At 45.9% G+C, this 18,336-nt stretch overlaps 1 protein-coding gene across 12 annotated transcripts in view; it reads left to right on the top strand.

Annotated features, from left to right (window-relative positions):
- The window catches only part of Tbc1d14 (TBC1 domain family member 14), a 98,043-nt gene that overhangs the window by 68,471 nt on the left and 11,236 nt on the right, over positions 1-18,336 (top strand). For 9 of the 12 annotated variants that reach the window (XM_042285896.2, XM_076545708.1, XM_076545702.1 and 6 more), the window contains 6 exons: positions 833-939; positions 4,860-4,940; positions 6,422-6,516; positions 12,101-12,172; positions 12,834-12,962; positions 16,624-16,733. In XM_042285896.2, coding sequence (XP_042141830.2) covers positions 833-939; positions 4,860-4,940; positions 6,422-6,516; positions 12,101-12,172; positions 12,834-12,962; positions 16,624-16,733 — 594 coding nt within the window. The remainder of the gene's footprint in view (positions 1-832; positions 940-4,859; positions 4,941-6,421; positions 6,517-12,100; positions 12,173-12,833; positions 12,963-16,623; positions 16,734-18,336) is intronic. The other 3 variants (XM_076545705.1, XM_016004040.2, XM_076545706.1) reach the window with 1 other exon arrangement.

Below are 18,336 nucleotides of genomic sequence, written 5' to 3' on the forward strand. Positions count from 1 at the left end.
CAGTGTCCTGAACCTCGTCACCCTTCTAAATCCTACTTTTTTTTTTTTTCTCTAGCTCAGTCTTCCCAGGGAAGATATCTCCCCACACCTCCACCCCCATAGAAGACTCCTTTGAGTCTCCTGGCACAGTCTGCTTGAGCATCTGCCTCTTTCTCAGGGTGGAAACCACTTGTCTTTGATGTCATCCTGCAGTGCCAGTACAGAGTGGCACCCCGCAGCATCCAGCAGCTGTGGCATCCTCACTTCTGAGGATCTGCTGTACATATCATTTTATTCCTGTGTGGCCAGCACAGGCAGGGTCATTGTGGCCAGCTGACTTGAATGACTGTGCTGTTCAGATGTTGCCAGTTGGCATCCTGTCTACAGTAGTGTGTGGCTGTCACCTGTCCCTGGGCTGCCCTGTGAGGCTCCTTGGAGCCTCCTTCCCACTACACTTGTGTAGAAGAGAGCTGCCGCCATGCCTCCCTGTGCCCAGCACGCCTCCCCCATGCCCCACACTCCTCACCCATGCCCAGCTCTTTACAGTCCTGTAGGAGGCCACTCTCTCTCCTCTGTCTGCGTTTTCTGCTCAGAAAGCCCTTTCGGTCCTTCATGTGTGCAGACTTCTACCAGTCACTCACAGCCTGGTTCTGGAAGGTTTCTTGGCTCTTTGGCCTGTGGTGTTTCCTTCCCAGTGCCCGTCACAGCAGTGGAAGGGTTGTCTGGATCTCAGTAGAGCCAGGAGCGTGAGCTCCCCAGGGAAGGGACAAGGCGGTGAGGCTTGTGTCCCATGAGCCTTTCTCATCTCATCTTTCTCAGAGTAAACTCAAACTCCTGCTTCCATTCTGTTCAGGTGGTGCTCTAAGAAGGTTCGAGACTTGTGGTGGCAGGGAATTCCTCCGAGTGTGAGAGGCAAAGTGTGGAGCTTGGCCATCGGCAACGAGTTGAACATCACCCACGGTGAGTGGCTGCATGATCCTAGGTTCCCAGGACCCCCTGGGTCCATCCTGGGGTTCTGGGACTCTCTTCTGTCACTTTTGCTGTGTTAGGGAGGATGGTAACCACTGCCGTGAAGCTGTGGTGGAAAGGCCAGGTAAATCTGTCTTTTCCGGGAGGGTGTCTGGGAGTGGGTTCAATGCTGGCTGCTCCAGTTTCCAGAGAGGTCAGAGCAGGTTTCCTAAAGAAAAGGACAGCAGCAGACACAGGGCTCCAAGTCTCAGTGGGGTTGGGTAGGCAGGATCTCTTCTCAGGGTCAGACAGGAGAGTGGAGGTAGTTAGGCACTTAGGGTACCCTTTGGTGGTTTGTTTGTTTGTTTGTTTCTCAGCCCAGTATCATTAGGGCATTAAGCTAGCATGTGAGGGAGGGAGGAAGACCCTTGCTAGAAGTTTTTAAGCTGTTTATCATGTTTTTCAAGTACATAGCTCCATACTAGAGTGGTTAACTAGCATGTGCAAAGTCCTGGATTCAGTCTCTAGTATTAGAACTTTGAGGAAAAACAAGTGGGCATGGTGGTACACACCTGAACTTGAGAGGCTGAGGCCAAAGGGTTGTTGGGAGATCTAGGACGGTCTGGGCTACAGGGTAAGACCCTGTCTCTAAAACGAAGCAGATCTCCCAAGTCTCTTAAGTGCTCAGCTTTTGTGTGCTCTGCCACACCAGCTTCAATTTACTTATTCATGTATAGTGCCCAGTTGGGCTCTGGATGTCAGAATTCTACAACCACACAGATCAAACATGAAGCCTTAATACAGGGGAGTTCCATTTCCTCCTGTTGAAAGTAGGCCATCTGGCGGGCAGGCCTTTCTTCTTCCTCTTATGGTCCCATGCCTACCTGCACATTGAAGTCACGCTGCTTTTATTCTGGTAGAGACTCTTAAGTTGAAGGCAGATTGCTTCTGCCTTACCCCTCTAGTTAGGTTACTGTGCTCATCTTGACAGTGTAAGTGTAGCTTCTCCCGTGACTGTTAGCTTTGTTCCAGGCGGTGTCTTCACCTTGAAAAGCAGAGCTGTCAGTCAGGTGGTGACTAGTTTCCTTCAAGGAGGATGGCAGGGCAGGGAACCTTCTTCTCCACACTCCTTTTCTGGCTAAATCTGTCCCTGCCAGGATTTCTCTGTAAGATCTTTGTGTGAGATGTGTAATATGTGACTTGAAGTATATCTTAGCCTCTCAGAAGAAGAGGTGAGAAGTTGCTGAGCATGCAAAGATCTGTGTGCTTGAGAGTCTTCTAAACTCCACCAACAGTTCCTGTGTGTCTAATTGGCTACAACATTTAATTTTGTATTAAATTGTGCTTGCATATTTAATTTTTGGCTCTCACTGATGCTTGGGTTTAATTTACTTAAGACCTGTGATGGACTAGATGATGACAGGTGGGGCTAAGCAGCTACCTAGTCGTGTATACATCTTGCCCACCTACCTGTGCCTTGGTACTAGCTCACCCTGTCGTCTAGCTTATGTCTGTCTGCAGTGAGTGCTGCATCTTGTCCAGGGTCCCCACTATAGGACCTTACTGCACTGCTGTCTACTCTGTCGTTTGTGCCCAGCCTAATCTTCCCAATGTATCAGGACCCCATGAAGTATTTGTTGAGTGAATGAAAGTACTTTATGAACTTGCTTCTGACCTCATCTTGCTGTTTCTCCCAGCCAGTCTGAGACAGTGATCTTGGTCTGTTGGTGCCAAGCACCAGCTGCTGTTCACTATGCCGTGTCTTATTTAACATCAGGCAGGTCTTGGGGGCCTCTGTGCCCTGTATCTGGATGTGGAAGAGATTTGGAGACTTCTGACAGTTTTCTGGCATCAAGAATCCTTGTTCTTTGAGAGCTCTGCCTGTTCAGGGTACCAATTCCTACCCCCCACTCTTTTAGCAGCAAGATGAGGAATCCTGTGCCATATGGGCAGCAAGCTCCTCATGTCCTTATTTGAAGATGGTGCTCATCTTAATCCCAGAAGTCATAGTTCTGAAAGTTAAAGTTCTGAATATTGAAATCCTTGGAACTGAATTCAAAAACAATCCCCATGGAGAAAAGGCTACATGAGAAGGCCAGAATCTCTGGAAAGATTGCTCATGCAAAGCAGCAGGGTCAGAAAATGCCGGTATTTAAAAAACAACAACAACAACAAAACAAACAAAAAACCAAAAAAACGTATTTCTGCAGTGGTGTTTCTCCAAGCTAATGACATTCAGTAGCTTTTCAGGAACTCAAGAAACATTTGCCTGAAGATGTCAGCAGTTACTTACTAGTTGAAAATAATTACATGGGATACTTCTTTCCAGAAGCTGCCAACAGTGTTCCAGGCTGTTCACTGGTACTGCTTCTGCAGCTTCTGCTTCTGAGGTTCGTTCAGTGCAGGTGGAATGGGTGCAGGAGGCCCGGCAGCAAGTGTCGCAGGGAACAGTCGTGTCTGTGTATGGTGAATCCTAGAAGAATTTAGAAAGTGAACATAGATGTGTCTCCAAGGAGAGCCATGGCCTAAAGGAAAGAGCAGCATGGTGAATTGTGTCAGCTTTTGTGGGCTACCTCCATGGAGCTACCTATATTCTACCCCTGTAAAATGGTTTCCTGTATAAAATGTCCTTTACTCTGTTTTGTTTTTAAGCACCTCCTAAATTGTCAGCATTTTTTGCAGTTTGTTGTGTGTGTGTGTTAAGGTTGTATTTGTTTTTTATTTTATGGGTATGGGTGTTGTGATTGCAATGTATCTCTGTGTACCACATGTGTGCAGTGCCTGCAGAAGCCAGAAGAGGGTGTTAGGTCTCCTGGAACTGGACTTACAGATGGCTGTGAGCCACAGTGTGGGTGCTGAGAATTGAACCTAGGTCCTCTGGAAGATGAATCAGTGCTGTTAACTGCTGAGCCATTTCTCCAGCCTGTGTTCTGTGCTTTATTTTCCTGCTACTTTCAGTATTCCAAGTAGAAGTTGTATATAAACTTTAGATTGCCCCAATTCATTTTGTGCATTTCTTTCAGATTTGACTATGTGAATGTGCATTACGATGGTGTTGATTGTGTGTGTGCAGATTGGACATCTGCATTTGTAGAACATTCTTTGAAGTCTGGGCTCTTTGGGTGACTATATGTGCAATGGTAACCTGTCTTAGTTTTGATCAAAGATTTAGGTTGTCTGACCCAGTGTTTCACGTGGCTAGTTAGGAACCTTGGTGCACAGTTGTGAACCATAGTGATAGCTATTCATATATTTTGCTTTTTGGCGTATTTCTGTATATGTAGGCTATCTGCTTGTGATTTAGGTATATAGTGCCTTTTGTTCACTGTGATGCTTAGAAGTCACACTGCGATGCCTGTTTTGTTGTACAAAGCAGCACATGAAGTGGTCTATTGTTCTTATGTTTCTCAAATCCCGCTCTTGATGTAAGTAAATGTGTTTACTTTTTTTTCTTTTAGAATTCTATTTTTAGGATTTTAGACTTTCAAGATTTTACCATTTAGCATTAAAGCATTTGGGATTGTCTTTGGAGATTATGACTCAAACCCATTAGAAACCAGGTAGACACTTTCCACCCATCCCTTAGTCCATAGATGAGAGACTAACTGATCTCTTCAGTCCCAGGGCATTTGGTCTGGAAACAGAGGTGAGCAAGAGACTTTGACCATCCAAGAGGCAGTAGGCCAGTCACAGAACGTCAGCAAGACGAGAACAGGCAGCTGTGGAGTAGTGGGAGGCACCAAGCACTGTGGCTGGCAGTGTTCGCAGTCTGCTTTGTAGAGGGCTCTCTCTAGGCAGGGCGCTGTCAGGCCACGCTGGGAGGAGTTGTGGGAAGAGCGCCTTCCTCCCCTTGCTAACGGAGGTAGTTGTGTGTTCTCTGCCGCTGGTGAGGGGACATGTACAAGTGGGACTCACCAGAGCCTTTCTTTCAGAGCTCTTTGACATCTGTCTTGCTCGGGCCAAGGAACGGTGGCGGTCCCTCAGCACCGGAGGCTCAGAAGTAGAGAACGAAGGTACGGCCCTCCCTCACCCAGCAGTCACTCACGGCAGCTGTACTCACCAGCTGCAGTGTGCCTTTATGGCAAAGGGACTCTTAGAAAACAAAAACGGAATGGAAATAACTTTTAGAAGAACTTGAACTCCACAGTTCCTGCGAGGGTTTGTGTCTCCTGCTCACACACAACCAGTTGCTTCTGATTAAAGTTGCCCAGTAGCCTGGTTCATTGGTGTTAGCTTCTAGAGGCAGAAGCAGTGTGTATCTGTGAGGTTAGAGGAAAGACCCATTGCACACAAGAACGATGCCTCTCTGGGCAGTGTGCTTTTCATGCTGTCTTATATGGTGTTGGAATTTAAAAATACAGAAAACATTTATGAATATTTGAACATAAGCTGTTCCTATTTTTATTTTTATTTAAATTGACAAGATTTTTGTGCCTGTCATGGACATGTTTTGAAGCATTTATAACATTACGATAAAAATGTAAGTAAATGCCTTTAAATAAGTTTTAAAAAATTCAGAATTATATTTTCAGGATTTTAGACTTTAGGGATTTCAACAGTTAGGATTTAAGTATAAATCTAGGTCATTTGTGCTAGGTAATACACATTACCTCACATAGATTGCTCCCCCTCCTCTCTCTATCTCAGCCCTGGGGATAGAGCTCAGGGTTTACAAATGCTAGGCCATCTTTTTGTTACTGATCTATGTCCCTAGTCTGTAGTTTGGTTTTTTTTAATGGGGAAAACAATTTTCCTCTGTTCAAGGCCTGTTTCAAGGATACTATGTATAATTAGCTATAGCTACTATTTTGTAGGGATTTTCTCTAATCTGAAATTTTGTATCTTTTGACCAGTATCTCCCTGGTTCCTTCCTGCCCTACCCATTCTGATTTCTGTTTCTTTATTTCTTTTTTTTTTTTTTTTTTTTTTTTGGTTTTTTGAGACAGGGTTTCTCTGTGTAGTTTTGGTGCCTGTCCTGATTCTTGCTCTGTAGACCAGGCTGGCCTCCAACTCACAGAGATCCGCCTGGCTCTGCCTCTCAAGTGCTGGGATTAAAGGTGTGCGCCACCACTGCCTGGCTGCTTCTAATTTTTTGAGGCAACACATAACAAATTCTCACCAGAGATTCTTTAGGTAGAACAATCATCTTTGTTAGGATTTCCCATGCCTGGGTTCATTGTGTGTATTTCCCAACTTGTACTTACTTTCCTGATTGCTGTTGATGACAAGTAATATCAAACGAGATTTTTTGTTTTTAGACTCTAGAAAATAATCTGATGTTCTGGCTGGTGCTGTGAGGCATTTTGATCCCTAAAGTGAGACACTACACTTGCCATGCACTCTTCATGAAGGTGGACACACTCTTCATGTATAGACAAGGCGTCTACTTGTGTACTTGTGAAGAGCTTTCTCTAGCTCGCGTTATAAAGCTTCAGAGCCTTGTAATGACCCCTGTCTGTGCTGAGGTATGCAATGGCTTTTGCTTTTTTGACAGATGCTGGGTTTTCAGCAGCAGACAGAGAGGCCAGTCTGGAACTTATTAAACTGGACATTTCTAGAACGTTTCCTAATCTCTGCATTTTCCAGCAAGTAAGTGGTGGGGATTTGTCACAAGTGTTCTCTGTTTAAGTTTTATGAATGCCGAGCTGCATGTATTTGTAGTTCTATTTGAAAGGTTACCTAGGGTTTTGGTGGGTAATTAGGTGGGTGTCACTGACAGTGAATTTAGCTATTTAAAATGAGTGTAACTGGTTCTTATTGATCATATTTCTGTTTTAAAGGTGATTGGTTGTTTTTGTAAAGTGTACATGCCAGCGCCTCATGTTGTTACAATGTTCCTCATGCTCTTCTGTTTTTAGGACTGCAGGTAACTGTGTCCTCTTGGTAGGAGCCTCCAGGTGATTTCAGGGACCTGCTGAAAGTAGGGCCAGGAAGGAGTGCCTCATAGCCGTGGTGTAGCCGGAATGGTTGGCTGAACAGGGTCTTGGGATTTCTGAGATGATGAGCCGGGAGGTATAGGGAATGGACTCTTGTCTTTGGACGTTAGTGGAGCAAGAGAGGCTTCCCTCAGTCATTTGGGCACATGCAGAGATGGCTGGCGGCAGATCTTAGAGTCTTCTCTCAAGGCCTTGTGTTCTTTGAGCCAAGAGATGTACACCCAGAGGTTTCCTTTGGGCCCTCCCTCCTGCAGGCTAACAGTATCGCTAGCTCTCTTCCGTATTTCTGCACCTTTCCCTTCTCAGTGCTCACTGCTTTATCTGAGAGCCTAGGCATGGTAGGTTACCACAGCAGTCCCTCACCTCTCCTGGCTGCCCTACCTCCTTCCATTCACCCCCTTGCCTGCTGATCAGTATTGGAATCTCAAGTCATGCACCATGGTTCCCAGTTTGTTATCTGCCTTACACACCGTGCTTACTGGGGAAGGGTGGTGTAACAAACTGGAATGAGTTGTTTAAGTGGCTGCAGAATGAACAGGCCCAGAGCATTGACTTTAGGTGGGCTTGGGAGCAATGTGGTTGGGCTGGACCGTCTGACAGCACAGGAGAGGCACTGTCCTCTTCTGGAGTGTGGAGAATCAGCGCTCGCATACAGGAAGAAGAGGGCAGTCTTGTCGGTGCATGCACTCGGTGTAATTGATGTAGTCTAGCAGAGAGCATGTGTCAGGTGGAAGCACAACTGTGACAGAAGTGTTGGGACCCTGTTCCTGTGCAAGAATGAGCGTAGAGGACACAGTTGTCCCTGAAACCTCTTCAGAGGATGCAGAATTGGTGGATGCAGAACTGGTAAGGACTTCTCCTCAGCTAGGGCAGCGTGTGTTGAGGGCAGGGTTCTAGGACTCTGGTTTGTGGCTGAGAATCAGGCAGCAAGCATGACTTGGCCAGGCATCAGGGACTAGCCAGCTTCGAGAGCAGCACCAGTCTGAGTACTGTGGGTGCTTGAGGATAGAGGGCCAAGAGGAGTCTTTGGGTTCTAGTGACGGGGTTGTTGCTGTCTCAGTGATTCCACAAAGCAGGGTCCCAGTGTCTAGGTGTGGAGGATCTTAATTCAGCTGGAAATGTTTGCATTTGAGCTTCAAGACTCTTTCAGTCAAAGCAAGGGGAAAGTCTATAACGCTGTCCAGTAGTTTGGCCCAGTGTCTAGCCCATAAACCCTGGGAGTACTGCCCAGGCTTGGTGGCATGTGTGGACTTAGCTGGACAGCATCTTCAGAATGGCCCTTTCTCTTTCTGAAGGAGTGCCTGTCTCTTCCCACACACTTTAGTAGGCCTCAGCCCACCCACACCATACCTTGTTGTCCACTGCCTGGTCATCTCCTCTGAGGCCTTCTACTTCCTGAACACTTAGGCCTCTCCACCTCAGTGGGGGCTCCTGTGACCCTAGCTCTGAAGGGGCTTAGGCAGTGCTGCTTTATGCAGGGGGTTAACTTTGGTCTCGCAGATTTGGGTTTGATTCTGATCAGTTGCCTTCTTGCTAGTAGTTTGGCCTCAAGTAAAATATTTAATCTCTCTGCCTTGTAATCTGTTCATCTGTGACTAGGGATGATCTCTGCAGCCTTAGAGCCTTATTCACAGTACTTGACTCACAGAAGGAAGCCATCAGTGCTAACCGACAATTAATTATCCTTGACTGTATTTGAAACTAAATGACAGTGGGATCCACCAACGACTAAAGACTTTTCACTTTTGGCAGCCCAGAAGTGGGGACATGAGAGTCTTCAGAGGGAGCTCATGGTGCCTGGTCTCTTGACTGCCAGGGAGAAGCTTTGTACTCTTTCTCACTGGCAGAAGTTAAAACCAGAGATTTGAGAACAGAAAGCAAGTGGGACTCAGAGCATGGCTGGGCAGGCTTCCCAGCATGCTCCTGAAGGTCCTACTGTGCTGTGGGCCGAACCTCAGAGCCATGGAGCCCTAAGGGCCTGAAGTCTCTTCCGAGGCTGAGGCTCAGCTTTGCATCACTGGGTCTTAGAGGGCTTCTCCTGAAACGTGGTCCCTAAATTCTGCTTCAGAAATGTTGAAAGGGACAGTCCCTTGGTGCTACCTGGGTGAGCTCTAAAGAGGGGACATGGAAGCTCTGTGGTCCCTTCTGGGTATGTTATTCTCTCAAGGCTTCCTTTCAGTGAGACTTCCTTGGTCAGTGGGTTTTAGTCCTGGGAATGGATCATGGTAAATGCAATTAAATGCAAAGGCTGGGGAGAGAACATGAGAGGCCAGTACAAGTGCAGGGCACTCAGGAAAAGGAGCTGACACCAGCGTGAGGGGATGGAATGACAAGGTGGAAAATCCTTTAAGGAAAGAGCAGTCTAGTCTTTCCCATCTCAGATTACATAGAATCTCTTTATTCACTCCAGTCCTCGGGGCAGCTCATGATCTGCCACCACTGTTCCCAGCTCTGTGTTTTGCCTTCCCCTGCCTCCGTTCTGTTTTCTTTATTTGGCTCTTTGTGATTTGAAAATGTCTTTTTGATACAGCTTTTTCTTTTTCTTTTTTTTTTTTCCATCACAGGCAATTTATTTTGTTCTATTCATTCACAGTTAATACAGAAAATACTTGGAAATATTTCCATATAATGTTTGACACAGAAATCATCAAATAGAAGTATACAATGTTGACAGGAGGCAGTACATTTATAATTTATAACCCCAAATGTATTTATAAATTAGAAATGGAAAGATCTACAAATGAAATTATGAAGGTTCACCAAAGTCATTTAATCTGTCAGTTTCTCATTCATTTTTATGTCTTAATAATATTCTATTGTATGAATAAGCCACATTTTATTTCTCTCCAGTATTTGATAGCTATTTGAGTTGTTTTAACTTTTTTACTATTAGCAACACACTGCTGTAAACCTTCATGTACATGTTTCATAGGTGCACATTTTCAGTAGTTTGAGGTTATATTCCTAAGGGTAGAATTGTTGAGTAACAGAGTAACAATGTTTTGCATTTTGACCAACCACCAAACTGTTTTGCCAAAGTGGCACACCATTTTACAATCTCACCAAATCCTTGTTTTTAAGGCTCTGACTTTTGTACAAAAGCATTCAATCATTCTGTCAGACCAAACCAGGAAAAGTAAGCTATAGTTCAGAGCTGTTCTATTCCATTTACTATGCAAAGCCATTCTTGGTGTTTGCAACTCTCAGCCCTTTTGAGTATTCTTGCAGTGTTCACCTTTTCCTCCACCACTTTTTTTTTCTTCTTTTTTTCTGGTTTATTTCTATCTATTACAAATGTATAAAAAATCCTCCATCAATGCTGCTGATAGCAGCAGAACCTTGAGAAATATACCTTTGGTTTGCCTCAGAAAAGGAACACATATTGCACTGTAAAGTTTATAAAATTGGCGCAAAACATTGTGATAATGTTACAATACCAGTTTTAAGAGTTCAGTAACTAATGGGGAGCCGATGGGATACATGCAGAACTGTGAAAGCGATCTCACTTAGCCAGCTGTACGCGTAGACTGTAAATCTACATTCAGATCATTTCTGAACTAAGACTATCATCTCAGTTTATCTGTTGAGGTCAACCAGGAAACCCTAGAATATACCTTGATTTTTGCAAAAAACAAAATAGGGGGAGGGGTTTCTTTAGCATTTCAGTCCACGAGTAACAGTATCCTAACAGGCAAAGTGTTCTCTCACTGTCAACATAGAATGAACTGCTGCTGGAGGTCAACTTGGGCTTTAATTTGCATTAGCACTTACATGCATAGTAGTCCAAGTTGTTGACCTCATGACTTTAAAAAGTAACTCTAAAAAAGTAAAATGGCCCTTCTTGGAAGACTAAAGAAAGACATCCAGCCACAGTTGTAAAAAGTCTCATCAAAACAATATACCCTTTTATGAATTACGCCTCAATTAAAAAAAAAAAAAAGTAGCCCCAAATAAGAAGCAGCTCTGAAAAAGAAAATATAACTTAAGATATTTGAAAAAAAACAAGGTGAATACAGGTTCAAAAATAATTCAGCTTTTTCTTAATAGGTAAGAATGCAATGGTCTCTGCTGGGAGTTGTGGCATATACCTGTAATTCCTGCACTTGAGAGGCTGAGGCAGGAATTTGGCTATCCTTGGCTATACAATGAGACCCTATAACCAACCAACCAACCAAATAAAAAATGAAAATGTGATCATCTGGTTCATGTCATTCCTTTGTAAGCTACCCAGCAGTGCCTGTGGAGTGACTTCCTAGTCATATATGCCAGAAAGAATATTCATTCCTGTGTTATATGAAGGCATGTGGTAGATGTAGGCAGTTAGGAACTTCACTTAGGTCCAGCCAGTCCTTCTAGAGTGTCTCTGGCACACTAACAACAGTGTGGGACAGCTCTGGGCTTGTCTTCTTGTTGCAAGAGCAAATGGAAATCTTAGCTGAGAGAGCGCTTGAAATGAAATGGAATGTACTAGGAGCTAAGACTTAGAGCGTGTTTTCCAAACCCTGCTGTTCAGAAGGATGCAGAGGAAACAGAGTGACGGGCAGAGGGAGGCAGAAAGAACCATACTTGTTGTGGGCACAAGGCTCAGCCTTGTCACTTGCTTTGAGGAGTCTTGGCCATCTGGCTTACTACTGAACTTGGAATAGATCGTCACTGTATAACATGAGCCAAAGGAAGGGCATTTCATGAGGGTACTGATCACAGCTGACCCTTTAGCTTTTCTTGTTTCTTTCTTTTTATTCTTTTCTTTCTTTCTTTCTTTCTTTCTTTCTTTCTTTCTTTCTTTCTTTCTTTCTTTCTTTCTTTCTTTCTTTTTATTTATTTACTTATTTATTTATTTATTTAGGTTTTTCAAGACAGGGTTTCTCTGTGTAGTATTTTGGTGCCTGTCCTGGATCTCACTTTGTAGACCAGGCTGGCCTCGAACTCATAGAGATCTGCCTAGCTCTGCCTCCCAAGTGCTGGGATTAAAGGCGTGCGCCACCACCGCTCGGCTCCTTTAGCTTATCTAGAGTAGTTTCATACACAAAATTGCAGACTTCTCATTAACAGCAAGTTACTAGCTCATTTATTAAATTGCATAATGCATCTAGAGCTGCTAGCATAGTGTTCAGCAAAGTCCCTCCTGTGTGGTCAGCAGGGTGACAGTGGTGACAGTAGCAGCAATGGTATCAGATGCTATTCTAAGACTAACAGTACTTATGCATGTGTTGATTTTGGTATGTCAATCCTTTTAGGGTGGTCCATATCATGACATGTTGCACAGTATTTTGGGCGCTTATACTTGTTACCGGCCGGATGTGGGTTATGTAAGTGATGCTTTCCAGTTTTTTTATGATGTTATGTCTATAAAGAAAGTCAAAACATTGCCCAGCTCTCATATTGAATGCTATTATGACCTTTTGAAGAATATAAAAAGTCTTGAGAGAAATGAGTTGATTCAGTTTTCTTGGAGAAATTGGGCTGACATGGCTGCTCTGTAGTATTCATCACATTTTAATAGGTGTGATGTTTACTTTTTGCATGTGATTTATCCCTGAAATGAAATAGAAAGGCTTTACCATTAACCATTTTTCAAATGTGTGATGCTGCTGTACTTGTAGCTAAACAAATGTGTTATGTATGCATGGTCTTACTTAAGCCTGCTGAGTTCACACATGTGACCACAGCACCACAACCCAGCATGGCACATACCAGATGCAGTATTTCAGATGCCAGAGGCCTAAAGTGAGGTTGGCTTATGATTTTCCATTAGAGGAGGAAGGGGATAGAGGGAAGAAAGAACAGGTGCCCGATAGGCAGAGCTGTGGCTCTGAGGAGGGTGGGTCTGATCTGACAGGGTTTATTTAGGGGGTGAAATGGGTGTCTGTAAGGGCCTTTTTATCAGGAAGGTGTATTGGTTTCTCTTAATAAATAAAAGCTGACTTTTGTGGCCACATTAGTTAACATAACCTTTCTCTCCTTCTTCAGGTTCAGGGCATGTCCTTTATAGCTGCAGTGTTGATCTTGAACCTAGATACTGCAGATGCCTTTATTGCTTTTTCTAATCTTTTGAATAAACCCTGTCAAATGGCATTTTTCCGAGTGGACCATGGCCTTGTGAGTATGCTCTGTGTATGTCCCAGTACCATGTCTTTATGCATCAAGAACTACCCAATCATTCTGTCTTTTCAAGGCGGGAAATGCATAATGGGCTGTTTATAATGAAGAACACATGAACTTGAGTGTAGAAACATGTAGGCCATTGCGGCTTCCATTCTCCTAGAGAGACAGTGTGTCTAAAGCACTGTCCCCTTTCCATGGAGTTGGAGGGGTAACTTCTGTGCAAGCATGTGCACTTTATGTTAGGGAGCTGTAACAGCAGTGCCCTCCTTAGTTGGGTAGAATACCCGAGGGCTGCTGCGTGCTGCTGCTCACTGTCATGGTGGGACTCTGCTCTGTGGAACCTACACAAGCACAGAAGAAAGGAGGAAGGAGACATGCTCCAGACCAGGCTCCCTTACTTCAACAAGGCAGTGGTTTAGTGTGCTGTGTAGATGGCGTTTACCATTGGTGGTCTTTAAGAGACCCCCACATACTTCACAGCTGTGTCCCCTACATAGTCCAGATGTGGGAACAGACTGAGGAGGGAAATGGCTTGTCCAAGACGTATCTGGTACGTGGGAGAGCTGGGGTTTGAATCCATTCTGGGTCCTGAACTTTGTTCTTACTGAAAGAAAACTCACCAGTCCATCAGCTTTTAAGTTGGTGTTGCTTTGATTTCCTGGTCATTACCACTAGTCTATCAAGACCTCAAGTATCTGATGCTCTATGTCAGCTTGGAGTGCTTCTTCCTTAAATGTCTTCAGGATCCCAACAGTCTTGGTTCTGAAGCTGCTGCTCACTCTGGCCTTAGGGGAGTGTCAGCTAGCAGGGTCCTTCACGAAAATTATTTGGTATTCAATTTCTGTGGCTCAGAGTGGTTTTGATACAAAGTTCTTGTAAGAATTGGTTCTGAGAAAAGTCACAGTTGTGAACAAAGCAGTATGCATAGAGATTGTTGCTATGTAATTATTTATAATTGTAAACAGGAGAAGGGTTTGAAACAGGGTTAGGGGAAATGGAGCGGTAAATGAAATCTGCCAGACCCCCAGTGCAGCAGTGACGCACTGCTGGGTAAGGAGTGTGCAGTAGACCCAGTGCAGCAGTGACGCACTGCTGGGTAAGGAGTGTGCAGTAGACCCAGTGCAGCAGTGACTCACTGCTGGGTAAGGAGTGTGCAGTAGACCCAGTGCAGCAGTGACTCTCTGCTGGGTAAGGAGTGTGCAGTAGACCCAGTGCAGCAGAGACGCACTGCTGGGTAAGGAGTGTGTAGTAGACCCAGTGCAGCAGTGACTCACTGCTGGGTAAGGAGTGTGCAGTAGACCCAGTGCAGCAGTGACGCACTGCTGGGTAAGGAGTGTGCAGTAGACCCAGTGCAGCAGTGACTCACTGCTGGGTAAGGAGTGTGCAGTAGACCCAGTGCAGCAGAGACGCACTGCTGGGTAAGGAGTGTGCAGTAGACCCAGTGCAGCAGTGACTCACTGCTGGGTAAGCAGTGTGTAGTAGACCCAGTGCAGCAGTGACTCACTGCTGGGTAAGGAGTGTTCAGTAGACCCAGTGCAGCAGTGACGCACTGCTGGGTAAGGAGTGTGCAGTAGACCCAGTGCAGCAGTGACTCACTGCTGGGTAAGGAGTGTGCAGTAGACCCAGTGCAGCAGTGACTCTCTGCTGGGTAAGGAGTGTGCAGTAGACCCAGTGCAGCAGAGACGCACTGCTGGGTAAGGAGTGTGTAGTAGACCCAGTGCAGCAGTGACTCACTGCTGGGTAAGGAGTGTGCAGTAGACCCAGTGCAGCAGTGACGCACTGCTGGGTAAGGAGTGTGCAGTAGACCCAGTGCAGCAGTGACTCACTGCTGGGTAAGGAGTGTGCAGTAGACCCAGTGCAGCAGTGACGCACTGCTGGGTAAGGAGTGTGTAGTAGACCCAGGGCAGCAGTGACGCACTGCTGGGTAAGGAGTGTGCAGTAGACCCAGTGCAGCAGAGACGCACTGCTGGGTAAGGAGTGTGCAGTAGACCCAGTGCAGCAGTGACGCACTGCTGGGTAAGGAGTGTGCAGTAGACCCAGTGCAGCAGAGACGCACTGCTGGGTAAGGAGTGTGCAGTAGACCCAGGGCAGCAGAGACGCACTGCTGGGTAAGGAGTGTGCAGTAGACCCAGTGCAGCAGTGACTCTCTGCTGGGTAAGGAGTGTGCAGTAGACCCAGTGCAGCCGTCACTCTGTATAGTACTGAGGAATTGACCTCAAAGCAGGAGCACTTATGGACAGGCACTTCATAACTCGTATTTTGTCATTATTTGGTTTCATATTTTGAGGCCTGGTCTTACCGTGTAGCCCAGGCTGGCCTCAAACTCCTGGCCCCCCTGCCGTAGCCTCCCAACTGCTGGGATTACCGGGTGCACCACAAGCCTGGCCTGCAGTGCTTCTGTGCTAACAGTTACAGGATCCGTTCATAAGCAGATGAGAACTTCCCGAGAAGAGAATGAAGTCTTTAGGAGAGATTCTCACCCTTGAACAGCTTGTCACTACTCCTGACTTTATATTGCCTATGATTAGTCCTAGGAAGTAGATCCTGGATGTCAGTTTAAATTTGTTTTGTTTTGTTTTGGAGCAGAGTCTTAACTGATAATCCAGCTGGCCCTAAACTCATAAGCTGTCGGAGCCTGCTGACAGTCAGCTGGTACTGTTTCAGCCTCCTGACTGCTGGGATTATAGTTGTTTGCCACCAAGCTGAGCTTTAATTTTTTTCTTTCTATATATAGTAAGATGGCATCCATTCCTGCTAACTTTGAAGACCCCAGATTTCTCTCTTGAATGTGGAGTGAGGAAAGGGAGAAGCAGTTTTGTAGTGTTGAGTGAGACCTTTGCTCTGGGCAGCACTGGCAGGCAAGCTTTGGGCCAGATGACTGCTGTGGGGGTTCCTGTTCATTGGAGGCCTCTACACACTCATGCCACGCCTTCCCGCAAGTGTCCCTAGACACTGCCGCATGCCCCTGTGATCTGCAGTGTAGTCCCTTCCTGAAAATGAGGAAGAGAAGTCAGGGTCGGGTTCTGCCTCTGCCCTCAGTGGACGGTTAGTAGAGCAGACTCACCTCCCCCAGGTGTGCCTGCTCCCATCCAGCAGGAGCTCTTTTTCCTCCTATCGGTTGCTTCACGCCACCTCTCCTCCCACCCTGCTTGCTTGCTTTTCTTACAGAGCTTGTAAGAACCTGGCCTGTTGCTGCCTCCTTCTTGTAGTGTCTTCGTTCACTGTGGTCAAAGACCTACAAGTTTAAACTGGAGCTGTGTTGCCCTTCCCTCAGACTCTGGTCTTGTCTCTCCTATTGTGAATGTGCTAGGCATGGGCAGCAAGCAGCTTGCTTTTCCAGGTACTCACAATGCAGCTGCAACCTTCGTAGCTGTAGAGACCGTGGTTCAAGTCCCAGCTCTACCATGTACCGGTACTTTGCCCCTGTGTGGCAAGTTAAGCAATCGCTCTGGGTTTCAGGGTCTTCCCTGTAACTTGAAGAAATGATAGGATGTGAACAGACTGCTATGAGAAGCTCAGAAATAGCATTATGCTTATCTACATGTTACCTGGGTAACAATTATTAGACTCTAAGTGAGCAAAGCTCTTGACTCGTATGGATTGTAAACTCATGCTGATAATTAGTTTACTAGTGTGTTTAACATTGTCTTCCTAGATGTTGACTTACTTTGCTGCATTTGAGGTATTCTTTGAAGAAAACTTGCCGAAATTGTTTGCGCACTTCAAGAAAAACAACTTAACTGCAGACATCTACCTAATCGATTGGTAAGACTTGGCTTTCCTGCTTTCCAGAGCCCTTCTCATCCCTTGTCCATTTTCCTGTTGTCACTGCCAGTTTCTTGGAGGGCTCAGCTGAGTTTCCTTGTCCTGCTTCCCAGCTTCCCTCTGCACTGAATGCCTATTGTTTATTCTCCAGGCTCTTTGTCACAGTTTGTGACTTGACTGACCTTCTAGACTCCCTCAACAGACAGTGCCTTAGACCTGTCTGTTTTTAAAGCGCTATTGCCAATCCATTAGATGAGATGTCTCTGGGCAGCCATTCTGTGCCAGACCTTTTACTGGAAGTCCACTGATGTAATATAGAGTAATTGTGTAAATTACTTGAGTAAATGTGGAAGCAGCATGTGGGCTTCAGAGCTTTGGCCACTGCACTGCCCTGTCGGAGAGACTGAGATAGAAGGGGACAGAGGAGGTGGTAGACCCCAACCTAGGGTGATGGGAGTGTGGGAAACAGCATGTAGGGGCCTCAGAATAAGCCAGAGCATAGCAGCTGGGCTGGTGGCATTGGGGGACATCATAAAAGGCTGGGGATAAGGGTGGGGAGATGGGGAAGCCAGAACATCTGGAGCTTAGAGGCCAAGCTGTGGGCCACAGGAGATGGTGACAGCCTGCGCTTGTTGTATAAGTCAGCTCTAAGCAGCGTGGGAGGCAGGAGCTCCCGGGTGAGAGTTCAGTGAAGGAGAACAAGGGCTGATAGAGATTAGGGAGAGGAGTCATGGCAGGTCCTCGGAACATGTTGTGGACTTGCCAGGGGATTGTGGTGTTGGTGGTAGTGCTGATGAGGGGTTGCCAGTGTCAGCAGCTGATATCTAAAACACAGAGGGCCAGATTTGACTTTGACCATGAAAATTTATGAGAGATCTAAATAGAAGTTTCCTGAGACATGTAAGTAGGAGGCTCCAGAACTGTGAGCTGGAGCAGTAGATCAGATACATCTTTGTACAGAAGTAGTTATGGTCATGAGGAGAGGGTGGCTATCACTCTCAAGTGTAACCAGGTTGAGAGTCAGGTAAGGGACCTGGAGACCTGAGCGCTGCAGGGAACAGTTGTCACGTGGTGGAAGAGTGTGCCTCAGGATCCCTGTGCCCCAGCCAGGCATGATGTCCTACTGTGTCATGGTCTACAAGGGCCAGGAGACCTCTTTAATTGTGCTCCTGCAGAGACCATGATAGGCATTTCAGGGTGACTACTCTGTCTTGGAGAAGGGACTTTTCGGGGGAGAGATGTCATTTGGCCAAAAGACCCATGTGGACTGCAACACTAACTCAGAGAGGTAAAATGAGCTGCTCAGCCGCTCTGGACGGAGAACTGGCTGTTTTAGGTTTTCCCTCACTTTCTTTAGGAAGCAAGAGGTCTTCTAGAAGATAAATAAGTACCGTCCAAACCTAGTCCAAATCACTCACTCAGTAGAGCAGAGCTGTCTGCATCCTTGAGAATGAGTGTCAGATATCCATTGTGTTGCTTCCGTCTTAACCTGGTGACAGGTTCAGCTGACTGTGTATATGAGGGTTTGGTGGTTGGACTTGTAGCTGAAGTCACTGGAGCTGATGTTGTTGTAGAATGTAAGCACCAGGCTTGGATGGGCCAC

Source organism: Peromyscus maniculatus, chromosome 10 (genome assembly GCF_049852395.1).
Source record: "Peromyscus maniculatus bairdii isolate BWxNUB_F1_BW_parent chromosome 10, HU_Pman_BW_mat_3.1, whole genome shotgun sequence".
Classification (NCBI taxonomy): domain Eukaryota; kingdom Metazoa; phylum Chordata; class Mammalia; order Rodentia; family Cricetidae; genus Peromyscus; species Peromyscus maniculatus.